At 40.1% G+C, this 16,750-nt stretch overlaps 1 protein-coding gene across 3 annotated transcripts in view; it reads right to left on the bottom strand.

Annotated features, from left to right (window-relative positions):
- Positions 1–618: 618 nt before the first annotated feature.
- dysf (dysferlin, limb girdle muscular dystrophy 2B (autosomal recessive)) overlaps positions 619–16,750 on the bottom strand; it is a 103,467-nt gene continuing 87,335 nt past the window's right edge. For all 3 annotated transcript variants that reach the window (XM_082528688.1, XM_082528689.1, XM_082528690.1), the window contains 5 exons: positions 8,637–8,736; positions 6,251–6,423; positions 5,737–5,846; positions 5,510–5,657; positions 619–4,455 (listed from right to left, as the gene is read on the bottom strand). In XM_082528688.1, coding sequence (XP_082384814.1) covers positions 4,399–4,455; positions 5,510–5,657; positions 5,737–5,846; positions 6,251–6,423; positions 8,637–8,736 — 588 coding nt within the window. In that variant the 3' untranslated portion in view covers positions 619–4,398. The remainder of the gene's footprint in view (positions 4,456–5,509; positions 5,658–5,736; positions 5,847–6,250; positions 6,424–8,636; positions 8,737–16,750) is intronic.

Raw genomic sequence — 16,750 nt, 5'->3', positions numbered from 1 at the left:
TTAATATACTATCTCTCAGGTAGGCTGTGGCATTCAAACCATGCTTGAATGCTACTAAGGGGGCCAAAGTGTGCCATGAAACTTATCCCCACACCCGCCTGCACTGATAATAAAAATGCAGGATGGATCCATGCTTCCATGTTGTTTATATCTACTTCTGACCCTACCATCTGAATATTGAAGCAGAAATCAAGAGCAGCAACATTTTTCCAATTTTCTATTGCCCAGTTTTGGTGAACCTCTGAAAATTATAGCCTCAGCTTCCGATTCACCTGGTGTGGTCTTCTGCATTTATAGCCAATCTGCTTCAGGGCTTGAGATGCTCTTCTGCATACTTTGGTTGCACTGTAATTTCTGACGACCTCTGGTGCCTTTGTCATACTCTGTTACTCGCGTTAATGTACAGACAGCTGTTTATAGAGAAGAGTACTCACTCTGGTAAGTTTTAGTATTTCTAAGCCGATGATATAACAATTATATACTCACATCTACTTACCGTGTCAGTCAAGCTGAATCTAAAAACATCTCTATTGTGTATGAGTCTTCACTTCAGGTCACGTTTTTTCATGTGACGTACACATGGCTTATGTTTCTTCTCGCTAATTAAATTCACTAGTCGAAGGGTAAGATTGCAGTTTTATTGATAATACAGACATAATGCAGTGCACACAGTATTTCTCTCTGCAGCTATGAAGTCTAATTCATATCTTGTGTAGAAAACATTCAGTGCACATCTCCCACAAAACATTAAACAGTAACAGCAAAGGGCTTTGTCCTTTCACATGACAAAGTCCCCGCGTGTTATTTTTCAGTGCAGTTTTTTGGCAGCAGGAGTTTATCACAGCCAGCAGCAGAGCCCTGCTTGTGTCTAAAACTGAAGCACAGTGCAGTTTACAAGAAGAGTAAAACAATAGGTTCAAAGAACAAGATCAACCCCTGGTTTCTGCAGATAACAGTGAAGAGATAAGCAGCATTAAACTGTCACAGAAGCATGTGATTTTGTTTTCGTTTCCTGTTGAGGAAGGTGTTAGCTAGTGTTGCTATACGACAAGGCAGCAAAGCTAAAGGCTAAAGACTTGAAGGCACGTTGCATTCACTGAGAAGAATAATGTCAGGTCAAAACAGCGCTGAGTTAATGTTCGGCTTCTCGAGACTTCAAATAACCAGTGTATATGGCACTGTAAGCAGGATTGTCTCAGTAAAATTTCACCCTTTCAAGACTTGTTAACATCAGCAGAACTTCAATATATAAAGGTATTTCAAAACTCTAAAACAAAAGTTACAAACTTAAAAAAGCTGAAGAAATATTCTGCTTTTTCTGCTTAATTGACAATAATGCCCACCTCTAAACAGAGATCTGATGCATTACGACACAAAGCACAGAACTTTTCATGTTGTTTAGCATTATGGTCTTTTTTAAACGCACAAATGTTCACCTGCAGATGACATTCATCCATCCATTATTTCTGTAGGACCTGCAGAACTACAAAAGTTTTTAAGTTTTTAATTCAAACAATTCTAAACTATACTGTTTGCATCATTTTTATTAGCTATAATAACAACAACAATAATAATAATTATCATTATTATTATTATTATAATAAACTTGTATATGAACCAAGAATATCTGCAATATAAACATCTGGAAGACCCTCAGGCCAGTGAGAAGTAACCTGAAATACTTCCCCATAACTAACTTGAAACCATCAGACACTTTAAACATCCCACAGTCAGGCAGATTTGGGGTATTTGGTGTTCCAGCTGTGTCTGCTGGAAATGTTTTAGAATAAAAATGTAAAGTGTGTGTGGGTTGTTTTTTTTTTTTAAATAAATTTGAAGTTTATTAGTCTGATCCTTCTTTTCTCTCACAAACTAAAATTATAATAAAGTTGGTTTTTTTTAGTGCATTAAAGTTAGGAAGTCAACAGTGGAGGACTAAAACTGTCAAAATTTAAACAAATTATCATTTTAAAAAAAGACCTAATAAATAAATATGGCATTACACGCATTGCAACTAATACACTCCATGTAGGATTTTTTTTCTTTTTTTTGGTTTCATTTAATGCTCGTTAATTACCTGTACAACCAGTCTATTTACTTTCCTATTTTTTCCATTAATTTTTTTCCCTCAAACCTTTTTATTTTACATTTCAGTTTCATGATGAAAAAAAAAAAAAACAGTGTGGCCACCAAGGTGTGGCTTTTAGTATTTGTTCAATATATGCTGGGAAACTTTCTTTAAGATCATCCTCGTGGTTGATCAACACCAGGAGGCTTTGTGTCCAAGAAGTTAATTAATCATTGTGAAAATAGCACTGCCATTTAATACATAAATAAATACATTTAAAAATGAGTAAACTGATTTAAAAAAGCAAAATAAATGGTAAATAATAAAGTGAAAGTTACACAAAAGGTGCATAAGTACATAAAAAATGTATAACAATTGAAATTATGCATTTCATCCACAAGCTTTTAAAAGAAAATAATGCTTATAATATTTATAATTTGCTACATTTAATGCCATATTCATTCATTTTCTGATGTTAACTTTTGTCTTTCTCTGGCAGCTTTGGTCCTCCACACTTTGGCTAATTAAGACAGAAACTATGGAATTCATACTTCAAAACTTAATTCCCTACATTCAAAAAGGGAGATTAAATGCTATGCAGAAACTCAACATACTGTGAGTACTTGGAAAATAATCATAAAGCACTTGATTTCATTTCATATGTATCTGCAGCATAAATCAAATGCACTTTAGTAAGCCTTACCCTCAGAGGTTTTTGAATTTGGTTTTCGTGAGACTTTTTGCCTTTTTAGTTGAATCAAATCTCTGATTAAAAAAAAATACAAAAAAAGAGAAAAATGCAGCATTTAAAGGTGAACATTGAAATACGCTAACGTAAAAAACAAACAAACAAACAGAATACACACAAAAAAACACCTACTCTCAGAAACAGTGATATATGCTGATGTAGTGAAGCTTGGAGGTAAATCCTCTCTGACCTGGCAGGACGACAGGTTACCAAAAGTGCTCACGTTAATGAGCTGCTTGTGAGTCGATGTGACTTTTATTTACGAGGCCTGCTCGACCTGTAACCAGCTGGTGTGAACCTAAAATGAACTAAAAGGGTCCAAGTCAACTTTTCCACTGTGGAGCAAACCAAACTAAGCCAGGATGTGGTTGCACCCAAAGAAAAGAAGATAATAAATATAAGCAAAAATGAGACTTTACATAAAATTTTTCAAATCATGACTCTGTTCTTCTTTATCGTTCACCGATGTTCGGCTTTGCTCACTAAAGCTTGAGCGGTTTAAGGATCAACAACACAATGTGTCCTTGTGTGTCCGTATCAGCCCACATCATCTATCTAAAACATGCTGTGTAATAATACGGCTCAAAAGCAAATCCCTGACTTAACCTGCTGAACCCTGAGGAGGAGAGGGATTAGGTTGGATAGAGAAGGAGGAGGGGGAAAACGGAGGAAGACGAGGGAAAAGAAGGAGAAGAACTGATAGTTAAGGAGAGGAGCTCGAAAATTTGTTTTTAACAGTATTCAGTAAGTGCTGGGAAATCCCACACAACCTGTATGTGACCTGCTGTAATAAAAATATAATCAAAGAAAAAAAAACACCCAGCCTGGATATTATGTTTCACTTCTAACAACTTAACTCTGATCTGAACATTTTAAAAATAAAAGTCTGATTGCACTTGAAAGCAGCAGGGCAACAACATTAAAAGGTGATTCAAAGAGAATGATAGCTGAAAACTCCCGCCACGCTTTAACCTCAGATTGAATTTTTTGGAGTGATAAAGTTTGACATGAGTCGGTAAACTGACTGCCTGACCTGACTATGCCTCTCGCAGGGAAGCAGCGGGCGGTAAAAAGATCAAACACCATCAAAATCACGATCTTTAATTCTGTTTCTGCCGTTTCGGAGCGCAGCCTCACTCAGCGGCGAGCTTTTCTTCTTGTCCTCCCCTGCATGAGGGCAGCAGAGAGAGCGCGAGGCGGGAAGAGAGATGAAAGCGGTGACTGAGGGATGACGGCGATGCAGACGGCACACGCTGAGTTCTGATAGTAACTTTGGAAACGCTTTCAGCACAGAAGTACAGAAGTGAATCTAACTGTAAAGGCACAAAATGCACACATATCAAACATAAGCGCACATACAGCCACTGCTAATCAGGTGTGACTATATCAAAGGACATCTGGATCTGACAATTTGGCTGACTTCATCACTCATGACTCCAGGAAGACAACAGAAAAAGTCTCAAAAAGAAGAAGAAAGGGCTAATAAAATCCGTGCTTGTTTCACTCTCAGAACAGTGGTGTGGTTTCTCATTGTCTCCATTTGTTCACGTCTGTTTGTCTTTTCCTTCAAATGCTCCTCATCTTAAGTTGTTTCCTTGGCTGGTCCAAATGGTCCCACCATCTTCATGGCAGCATAGTTCTGTGAGAGGAAAAACACAAAATAATGCAGGAAGTTCCTTTCTTTTTGTTGCTAATGCTTTCTCTTCTTCATTTTCTCCCCCTCAACTGTCATTTAAAGAGTCAAAATTTGTTTTTTTACAATTTCTTATTTTTTACATTGATTTTGTAATTTCTTAATGTTCTTTTAGTTTTCAGCACACTTCTTTTGCCTTGTCTTTGCCTCCGTGTCTCATTTTCCCAGTGTTATTCCGTGTACGGCTTCAGTCACACAGACCTAGAGACTGGTTGGTGGCACCCCGGCAACTTCTAGTCCCTCAGGAAAAACTGTTATTTACTGACTGACTGGCAAGCGGTTGCTGGATGTTTGCATTCGGTCTGCAATCCCTTGACAACTAACCATGAAATTTAAGAAAGTGAGATACAGACCAAAATAAGTTGTGTCTTTTTGACTTCAGTGGTAAGTCACAACCTTTCCTATGAAAGCGAATTTCAATTTCACTCCTGCTCAGTAAACATTTGGCAAACAGCTTTTGGAGACAAGTCCGTGTCTTCCATGCAAACCGGGGGCCGCGGCAATCTTAGAAGTAATTGCAAGGAAGGTTATGGTGCAGCTTGTTAAGCATCTCCAGCAACCACTTGCCAACCAGTTGGGGATTATGCATTTTTCCCTAGCAAGCGGTGATTACCACCATCTTCCTCGGTGGTTACCACCGCTTATCAATGACCGATCTCTAGGCCTGCATTACTGAGGTTTTAGCAATCAATTTCACTGAAACTGCCACCAGCCTCCAGCAATCACAGCAACCGGTCAGTTACTGTGATTGCTGGAGGCTGGTGCTGATTGCTTACTCGTTTTTCAATAGCATCTAGAGGTTGCCAGATGGTTGGCAACCAGTTTCTAAACCTGTGTGACTGTCCTCTCTGTCTCTGCTGCAGTGAAGCTCCCTGAATCTGCTTAGTCACAGTTTCTTTCTTACACACACACACACACACACACACACACACGCACACACACACACACACACACACACACACACAAACACACACACACACACACACACACTAAAACTTGCCGGGAAGGAGTAGAGGAAGACTCCAAGGAAGAGGATAATGAAGAAGAGGAAAATGAAGAGAATGATGAACCACTTGAACCGTCTCCACAGGATGTATTTGAGGGTCTTGTAAGGGGAGGAGAACCACAGGAAGGATGTCTCTGGACGCCTGAGAGAAGAAAAGACGAGAATGAGAAACTATATTTGTGTGTGTGGTTTTTAGTGTGTGTGTGTGTGTGTAGACTCACTGAGGCTCCTCCAGGTGAGGGTTCATGTTGGGTTCATCTCTGCCGAGGCCGGCTGGTCTCTCCTCTTGCTCCTGCTCTGTCACTATCTCCAGAGACATCTCCACCTTCCCCTGAAATGGAGGCAGCAAACACACAGTTTGTCTCATCCTTTCTTCAGAGAACAAAGTAGGCACGACTGGCAGGTGGGTAAAACGGATATTGCTCAGCGGCTGAATGATGTTTACTTTACTTTGTCTTTATGGGAATTAAGGGATTTTAAACTTCATGTCAATACAAAGTAAAATACTCAGTGCCAGTGTTTGATAAATAACTGTATGGCATATGAATTACAAATATTTCAAGATTTTCTTGCATTTGGCATGGACTTGGTTTACTTTGATCTATCATTAAAATTTGTTTCATGAGCCTGAAGCGTGCTAAGTGTGACAAAAATGCAAAAAACAAAAAGGGCAGCGGACTTATATGTTTTCGCACCCTGTTGAAAATGGTTGTGTGTGTGTGTTTGTGCTCTCACAGCGATGATCTTCTCTCCATTGTTCTCGCAGGTGCAGGGCCACCAGCCTTTGACAGTCTTCTGTTCAAACAGAGACACCAGTTTGTCCGGTGGCTGGTCGAGCACCAGAAGAGTACACTTCTCTGGAGACTTTGCTGGACGCAACATGTGGTTCAGGTCCATCACCAGGTGACCTAAAGAAACAAGCACACTACAGTTAGACAGAGACTCATATACATAATAAATTAATGATGATAACAACACCTGCTGAATATACTGATGTCTGATATTTTCCTTTTTTTTCCTACATTAAAACGTCTAAACGATCCAGCCCCAGGATTATCAATTGATTTTGTAGCATTCACGTCGCATATTGATTATGTTGCGGGACGCACAGACGTGTTGCTATGACGACAGCCACACACATAATGGAAAAGGGGCTTTGTTAGAATGTGAAAAAATAAAGCCACCAAGCAGATTAAACTAAACAACAATGACACAACAGCCACCTTAGCAGGAAGAAAACTCATTACCCACAATCCACCTCACAAAGAGATGAAAAGTGTTTGATTTGTAAGTATTTCTCCTGCTCTCACACATTGCTTAATTTCATACTCTTTGAGAACGGGTCAATTCAAAAATTCACACTAGGAAACGTTTTTATGAATTAAAAGGTCACAATGGCAGATATAGTTACTCGGGCCCAAAAAGGTTTACTTAGCTACTCAGTTTAAGACGATGGTGCACAGACAGTTAGCATTAGCTTTACACTTGTGAATATAAAAAATGACTTCATTGTCCCACCTTGATGGATCAGAATAATAAAAGCTGGGGAAACATGCAGTGTAAACTCTCGATAGGGCACCTTTTCGTGCAACAACATTAACCAATGATATCCTCTTGTTTCTCTTCATGTTGTTTCCCTTGCAGCTCTTTCCTAATGACATTGTACTAGATATGAAAATGTCAAGCTATGATTGGCTCAAGGTTTAACATCTCATGAGACGATGTAAAGACCTAATCACACAAATAATGGAGGAAAAAAAAACAACTTTCTGCCAGGTGAACATCCATAAATCTGCCAGGAAGTCAAACTATGTCAACCACGACAATTCCCGGGAGTTTTCTGTTAGCCGATAAACTGCACTTTTCGTGCAGTGAAATATTTTACAGCCTGAACTCTGTATTTGTTAAAGCAGGGTTGGAGGAGATGGATATTTTGGGGCAAGCAAGGCTTAGATCTCTAAAACTCAGCAGATTCAGCTGTCTGTTTAGCCAGTTTTTCTGAATGACTAATTATCGAGCATGCGCTGAGTGAATTATTGGCGACCCTGTGGTGAAGGGTAGCTAGTAAAAGGTTTGATCTTTGTTGACATTAAGTTGTGGGCTGAAGAGAGACCAGAGATCCACTGGAAGTGTTTTTCCAGAGTTAGCTTCAGTTTGACAGTACAACCGCAGGAAAATGGCTCGTGTCTGACCCGCACACCGTGCAGGAAGATTAACAGTCGGCGGTCCGAGCCGACGAGCTGAAGACAGGCAGGCATGGAAAAAATGCTTTGAGGTGGCCACACACCCGCAGACTCTATGAGGTGAATAAAGTCGAGCGGGAGAAAACGCTGCAGCAGAGCGAGACGGTGACAGACAGGAACAGGTCAGAATCTGGATTCCTCATCTTCCTCCTTGTCTCTCACCGCAGAGGGACGCTCCGTCCACAGACTGTCATCCTCCCTTCTTTGGCAAAAATAAAGAAAAGAAGCTGAACCCATGCAGGGGGAGCGAAAGGGGAGAATCTCGGTGGTAAGTTATTTTAAGGGAATGGGCTGGGGCAGCGTTAGGGGTGAAGGAAAGGCAGAATTTGGACAGCTTGAGACTCGAGAAAAAAAAAAAAAGCAGAAAAAGCAGCCCCTCCCTTGCTGTAAAATGTGCAGACACAGTGGAAACGGGCGAGTGCTAATTCTAAAGATAAATGTTATCACAGTAGCTGTTCGTACATCGCACATATGGTTCCCTGGATATATTTACCTCTAAACCTTGAGCCAGAAATGAGGGGAAATCTGTCTAAATGTCATACACAAATGAGTTAAGTGCATTTCAACCATCCAAAGTCGAGCACATGTGTTTCTGACCTGGAGAATACGGATCCATTTACACGTTTTACAGTAAATCAACGAACAGAAGAAATGGCTTTTAGTCCGACTTTGATTTCACTGAAGTTTCGTGAAGGAAATCCAATTATGTTTTTACCACACATCATGGGTCTAAAATCTCTGGGACCAACCAGCTGTGACATGTGACAGGATGAGATAAATCATGATTTTTTTTTAAAGACCTCGCCTCATTTTCACAGTAAACACAATGTGGCACGCCAGAAAAAACAAACACAGACAGTCAAAGTGATGGTTTTTACCTAGGTAGTCGTCAAAGGAGAACTTGTCGTTGTCCCAGATCTGAATGGTCAGTTTAGGAGCCAGTTTAGTCTCGGCTTTATCCAGACTCCAGAAATGTTCCTGCAGACAAACAGAAGGCAGAAAATGGGAAACAGCTGCAATTTCATAACACCAGGTTCCTTCTTTCAATGATAGATCCTCAAAACATGAATTCTGATTCATTTTGTTTATTCTTGTACAGAGGTACAGGGTCAACACTTGGGTTATAGAAGCCCTGAAAGAAGATCTGCCTTTTTATTTATGTCCATTAAAGACTGAAACAACCGCTTGGTGCTTGGAAAACATGCCAGCTGACAAGGCTGTCAGCGAAAGAAAGAAATGTTGAAAGAAAGAAAGGAACTCAAACAATACATGGAAAAATTACAGATAAAAAAATATATTTTAAAAAATTCATCTATAAATGGGTTATATGGAGATATGGAGCAAATACATTGTGATATGAAATGGAAATTATGAAAAAAATTAAGAATAAATTTGTTTACCTAAATATCATAAACCTATTTCTCCTCAGCTGTGTCCATTTCAGGCTGAGAAAAATATACATAATGCTGGAGGTACCAGCAGGTTTATCACATGGAGTTTGGAGGGTTGTCACCACTCATGGCTGCACTGACTACATCACTGGTGGGGATTTCATTAAAGTCAAAGACTCCAACCTTAAGGAACCATTTTTAACGTGAAGTGTCTGTAACAGTAACAGAGCTCCGCTGTGTGAATCCAGTCCACTAGAGGTGAAAGGAATCAGTGAGTGTGACTGATTTTTATGCGTGTAGGGAAGATCTAATCCAAATCTGCGCTTTTTTCACAATAGCTATCAAAAGTTTTTACCATAGCTATCGGTGTAGCATCCACACATTTCCAGCAAGTTATGTGCAACACCATTGTTTTGTATACCTGACATTTTGTAGCTTACATAATGCAATTTTAAGATTTAGCATTGAGGGCACAATAAGAAAACCATGCACCTTTAATATAATATTTGTTTTCTAGCATGAGCTAACCGTGCAAACGCGTTGACGCCGTGTAGCCCCACACGCGGGGTAAGCTCGTTAACGGAGATTTGCCGCGTTAATGCAGTTATGGTGTTAACGTCATTTTAACGAGAGTAACGCTGACAGCACTAAAATATCTATCTATCCCGATGAACTCTCTTTCAGGTCCGTTCCTCTCACACTCAACCCTTCTTCTTCCATCGAACTTGGGGCTTGGTACTTAATCTCGGGTGGAGGTGATGATATCTCCCCTTTCACCCGTCATCCTGGCTCCCCTTGCTGTAGAATTTGTGTTTGGTATTGAAGATTTCATAGGTCCTTCATCCTATTCATGTAACCCCTTCCGCTTGCACAACCCTGGACTTTATATTTCTTCATACCATTTAGTACTAGTACAGCTGCTGTTATTGTTCTATATTTCTTCATAATTTCTTATATATATATATTTCTATATTGTGTATTTGTGTATTGTGTATTTTGTTGTACAGTTATTTTATTTTTAACTTTAATTTTTATATTTTATTTTATTCCTTTTTGCTAAATTTACCCTTCATTTTAATTTTCATATTTATTTCCTATCCTATTCATAGTCTTTTTTTTTCTTTAGGTCACGAGCAGTTGTCTAAGCATTTCACTCCATATCGTACTGTGTATGACTGTGTATGTGACAAATAAAATTTGAATTTGGGGTTACAAGTGTACTAACATTCCCACAGCGAGGTGTTCTCATAACTTGCCCACTTGCGTCTTCTTGTTCCCGTAGGCCAACTCTCATCAGTGTGTCCTGGGATCCGTGTAGTCTTACCACTACCACCACTATCCAGCTACTCAGCAGCTTTATATCTATTTTAAAGGAGCGATAGAATAAATCTTTTGGTCAGTGTTACTGTTTTTAATGTCGCTCTTAATGACCTGCTATTGCATATGATTCACACGTGCTCACTGGTTTGTACTGAATATTTGGGTTTCTACTTGTTATGCAATTTGTTGTTACGTTTGCTGCCTATTGACCAGGTCTCTCTTGGAAATTAGATTTCATAAGGATAATAATAATAGAAGGTGATTTACCTTTAAAAGTCTGCTTCATTCTTCTCTAAATGTTCTCAAATTGTGCTGAAAGATGTTGCAGCCACTCCATCAACACAGGTCTCACTGCATCTCCACTTCCATACTGGAAGTCTGTGTGTGTGCGTGGTGTGTGTTACAGTATAGTTATTATGGCCTCTGGTAAATTCACGCCACACTGGCAGACAGAAACTGATCCCGTCTCACCTTTGTGCTAATGGGCTTCACTGTGCAGCTGCTGCACATCAAGTTCCTCTCTTTCTCTTTCCATTCGCTCAGTCGTCCTTTTTATCTGCGTGTGAGACTTTGTTATGCTGACATAAAGTACGGCTTTTCACACCTGAATTAAAATTACCCCCCTCTGTGATTTGCAGAATACGACAGCATGTTGCTGTTACTTAATATAGCAAGGAGATTTTACACAAACAAAAAGTTGCACTTGGCAACCTTTGAATGCAAATATTAATTTTCTCCCTCTGACTCTTTCGTGTCTGTTACTGTGGAGCAATAATCCCAGGATCTGTTCATTCCTTTTCATGCTGGTGTTGCGGTGCCATCATGGTGGCATCATGGAGGCAGGACATACCCCCACTCAGTACGATCAGGTCGAGGGGGTAGCAGGTTTTAGTCTGAGACCCTCTTTCAGGGGCTGAATATTGTTTTAAATGACCTGAAGCCATTAAATGCTGACCCACTGACTGGATAACAGAGTTGATGACATTTGTGGACTGGTAGTTCCTCATGTGGACACTAGAGGCTGGCTCCCAAAGTGAGTACATATCCAGAAACTGTTGTTTTAAAATATTGAACTAAAAGGCATTAAAAACAAAACAAAAACAAAACATATTTGCAGTGTGCTACAGAAAAAACTCAAATACATTTGGATAGTTTGCTCCTTCATGTTATGTTAGGTGAACATTTTTATAACTGAGAGCAGACATTTGAATTTAGTTTTTGTCACCCGTAGGAAAGAAGAAGAAATTACACATATGTTTTCTGTGTGCGACACTGTATACTTCCTCGCCTCTTTTTGGATGTAGCTGTCGCTAGCTGGCATATTCTCCTAGCGACAGAGAGGAAACCTCCAACAACCATTCACCAAGTGGTTGTGTGATACATACAGCGGAACCCCGACTTACGAAATGTTCCCGAGGGTCTTTCGTAAGTCGAAAATTTTCGCAAATGGTAAATGGTCTGTATTTATATAGCACTTTACTAGTCCCAAAGGACCCCAAAGCGCTTTACATATCCAGTCATCCACACATTCACACACTGGTGATGGCAAGCTACATTGTAGCCACAGCCACCCTGGGACGCACTGACAGAGGCGAGGCTGCCGGACACTGGCGCCACCGGGCCCTCTAACCACCACCAGTAGGCAACGGGTGAAGTGTCTTGCCCAAGGACAAAACGACCAAGACTGTCCAAGTCGGGACTCGAACCAGCAACCTTCCGATTACAAGCTGAACTCCGAACTCTTGAGCCACGATCGCCCCACAAGTTGAAGCACCGATCGCGCCTTTTGAGTGAGGCGATGCTGAACGATAGGCTATAGGCTAATTGCTAACTAGAACAACAATACGTCGTTCAAGTGGAACAGCGAAGCGCAATTACGAAAGCCAAGGGGTTGTCACATGATTCGGAAGGCATTGTGGGCATTGTAGGCTTAGCCAATCAGAGCCAGCGGATTTCGTTACGCGAGCATTTTGCTGTAACACGGGCAGAAATATTGCCATTCAGTGCCTTCGTAACTTGAATTTTTCGTTAAATGGGGTATTTGTAAGTCGGGGTTCCACTGTAATTTTTCTTAGCATCTGGAGGGACAACTCGGAGGCCAGTTAGTTGAATAGAACAACAGACCTTTATTTACTGTTAGCGGAACAAGACCACAGAAGCCAGGTCTCCACAGCTCTACTCTGTCTGTACATACATGTGCCAGGGTTAGGTAGTCGCCATCCTGTTACAGTAAACACACTACACCCTCTGTGTGTGCGTGTGTCGCTCCTAAAGCTTTGTAAGCTCCTTGGCTCACTTCATCCACAAACTACATACATCCAAGTTATCACTTCACAGATGTCACAAGTCAGGGTGGGACGTCTATATGTGTGTGTGTGGGTGTGGGTGTGTGTGTCAAACTGCTGCTGTATCTAGCAGCAGCAATCAGCAGCCATCAGCTTGTCATTTTGTTGCCAGAGTGCTAAGTGCAGAAATTTGTTTTGTCTTCTTTCCAACTTCCTTGACTCATTGTCCTGAGTTGATGATGGAGCTGAACTACATACAGCATAAATAAATTCAGCTAGTGTGCCTTTGTTCTTTGGGCATTGTCACGTTTCAGTAACAAAACAAGTATACTTACAGTGGCAAAATTTGACAGGTGTGTAAATGTCTTAAACACTGTCAAAGAGTTTGATATGGAAAATCTGTGCAAACAAGGCACGCACGGGAAATCAATTTCAAAATCATAGTTAATTAAAGAATTTGAAACACCTGTAACAAAAGCACTGGAGCAATGTTATTGGTCAGTCGTGCTTCAAAGGGCGGTAATATTCTCAAACTGCTGGTGTGCCTACCGGGTGTAGCTCAAGAGTCTCCAGTGGAGCCAATCAAAAAGAGTCAATGTGCTTTCTCTTTCTGCTCCCTGTCAGTACTCTCACTTCAGGATTTTGGATCAGCTGATGGTTTTTCAGTATTTTAACCTGAATGAACTAGTTTTTCAGCATCACTCTGAGTCAATAAGTTTCTAATTTTAGAGATGTTGCACAAATGCACATATTTGTTGCCGACATTGAAAGACATATCCTGGTTAACAATCCCAACATCCTTCACAGCCTTACTGGAGGCCAAGGTAACGCCACTGATTGTGAAGAAAAATGGAGAATATTCCAGTTTGGATAAATTTGTTTGCCTTCACTGGCGAGCAATGCTGTCTTACTAATATACTTGATCTGCTGCTAGGAAAATATTTTAATGACCTCTGTTAGTGATGTTAATGGGCCTGTGGTGCTTAATAATGCCTGTGTCTCTAGTTTCTCTAGTTGTTCATTATTTTATTAACAGATATCAACTCAGCAAAATTATATTATTGGAACATCCAAATGGATGAGTGAGGAAATGTTTCTCCTGCTGAAAGTGTGGTGTTCAGACAAACTGAATCAAATCTTTCAGATTTCTTTACCTGGATTATTGAGCATCAAGAGGCTACATTTCATCCGCTGTCCTCCCATTATGCAAATGATCGGTGAGGCACCAAAGGTTTCGGCGATCCAAAGTGTTAAAATTCAGGGAAATCTCCCCAAAATGACTTATCTGTTTTTGTTTTTTTAATTAATTTGCCTAAAAAATCACATTCCCAGTTACCACACTGAATTGTACATTGACAACTCCATCACTACTTGACTTTCAGTCCTTTGGTTTATGTGCGAGTCAATCTGAGTGGGTTGGAGTTCTGGTCAGACACAATGAGAACACTTCAGATATCACACTGCGCTGTGAGGGAACGCGAAAGGTATATTTAAATATTTTAATCATTAAACTGAATGATAGATCGACATTACAATTGAAGGCTGAATTTTAAGGCTGAAGTCAGAAAAACAGACGTCATGGTGACATGGTTGAACTAATCAAGCTGGAAAAGACAACAAGTGTGACTTTTCCTTCCACACACCCCATCCGACCATCACACAGCAAGACTGCAGAGTGTTGATAGCGCCGCTGATTTGTTCCTGTGACTCAGTGATTATATCACCAACCGCTGAGGTTTCTGGCTTCATAAACTCCGTTTCTGGCCGCAGCTCTGTTTTCGAGCTGAGGCTCTCTCCGCCCAGCGGAGTTTTTCATTTAAAACTCCCTCTCGTCTGTTCAGCCGCTCGCTGATTGAAGATGCTGCTGCAAGTGAGAGAATGCCGTCGTAAAACATGTCGGCCGCGAGCGGCTAAAGAGCCTCTGGCTCATGCCAAGAAAAGCAAATGACAGCCGGGTTGTTATTCCAGTTTTCGGGAGTGATGTTATTTTAGCTCTTCACTCAGTGTTATTGTTGAGTCTCAAAGATTCAACAACATTTTACTCACAACTCTTTCTTGTTAAATTGTCACATCATTATTTTTGTTAACTGAAGGCCACAGTAGATTCGTTAGCGGACTCTGGAGGGACGACCTCGCCTCGGAAATTCCCCCTGACCGAACTTTGTGCACTGGCTCATGTTTGGGTGTGATGGTTTTGCCACATGTCTCCAGCTCATAGAAACTAACTGGTGATAAGATTCAACTAAATTTGAGGCTGTTTTTTGGACTGAGCAAGGGGCTTGTAGCGAGGTTTTTTTTCATTATAACTGAACAAGTTTACAGTGTGCGTCTGTTTGCAGGAACTGAATGTTATCAATACATAGGCTGGAGTATGGGGGTAAGGAGGTGGGGGTTTCTTTATCAGGATATTTTCAGGTCAGACAAATTTTCTGCATATTTGCAAACTTTTATGAATCATTTTGTAAATTTTCTGCATCACTTTATGACAAAGTAAGGTATATTACAACCAGTGTTGGTCAAGTTACTTCAAAAAAGTAATCAGTAACTAATTACTGATTACTTCACCAAAAAGTAATCCCATTACTTTACTGATTACTTATTTTCAAAAGTAATTAATTACTTAGTTACTTTTTAAAAACACGATTTACAACCTGAATAGGTGATAAAGTGATAGATCTTTCAGCCCAATTCTACTTTTTCTGCATAATCCATACAAAATGTAATCAAATGGAAAAGTCTCTTTTTAAAACTTGCTTTATCAGTTTTAATCTTTTAACTTTATGCATCAAGCAAAAATTAAATTATATGCACCATTCTCTGACTGGAAGCAATTTGTTTAACATTTATTTATTTTCTGCACATTCCAGCACATACAATAAAATAAAATATGTTTTTTTGTGTTTACACTCACTCTTTCAAATAAATGCAAGTGAAACACAGCAGAAAATAAATAAAGTCAAAGACTAACGGTCCTGTTGCTCTATTTTCACCTGTAAAGCAGGAGTGGGGTAGGTGGAGGTTTGCCCTGGTGCAGGTGTGCTGCGGTCAGTGGAAGAATCTGCGAGTTTCTCTGTGAATTTCCCATTACGTCGTAGAAGTTTAGGGGTTTTTTTTCGCTGTAAAGTTTTCTTCCCACGCACAACGGACACTAATGTTTTTGTCACTTTTTATGGAATCAAACTCAAAGTAAGGTCAGTACTTCCATGCTGTTGTCACGAACGTCGCACTCGCTTACGTCATTGTCATGAGACATTCTTGCCAAAAAAAAAAAAAAAAATCACGGTTTTAGTAACGCAGTAACGCAGAGTGCTTACGGGAAAGCAACAATAATCGAATTACCTTTTTTGCAATAGTAATCCCTTAATTTACTCGTTACTTGAAAAAAGTAATCGGATTACAGTAATGCATTAATGTAACACATTACTGCCCATCTCTGATTACAATACATCTCAGGCATTCCTTCCAAATATGTGTTGTTCTATAGCAGCCACAACCTTTTTTGTGCCACGGACCTGTTTAATGTCAGACAATATTTTCACCGACCGGCCTTTAAGGTGTCGCGGATAAATACAACAAAACAAAATGATATGACCAACACAAAAAAATGCAGCGTCCTCCTGAAATGTGCCAACAACATTGAGAGTAACATCCTCTGCCCCTTAATGCTCTCTGGTCACTATGGTAACATGTAAATAGTTCTTTCAAAATAAGACTCACAACTACAACACGGGAAAAGACCCAGGGAAACCGAGTTAACGATAAAAACCCTGAAAACCATAAATTTCAAGTCTCAAATCGTGCGGCACGGTACCAAGCGACTCATTGACCGGTACCACTCTGTGGCCGGGGGTTTAGGACCGCTGCTCTATAGAATACATTTTCTATAATAATTTGCATATTATTTCTGCATTTCTGTACATCCCACCTTAACCCTAACCCTTGATGCCTGTGAATATTTCATTATTGTAACAAACTATAAACACCTCATTATCCCTG

This window comes from Aulonocara stuartgranti (genome assembly GCF_965226115.1).
Source record: "Aulonocara stuartgranti genome assembly, chromosome: 3".
Lineage (NCBI taxonomy): Eukaryota > Metazoa > Chordata > Actinopteri > Cichliformes > Cichlidae > Aulonocara > Aulonocara stuartgranti.
Note: the sequence above shows the minus strand (reverse complement) of the source record. Positions and strands in the feature narration are given on the sequence as shown.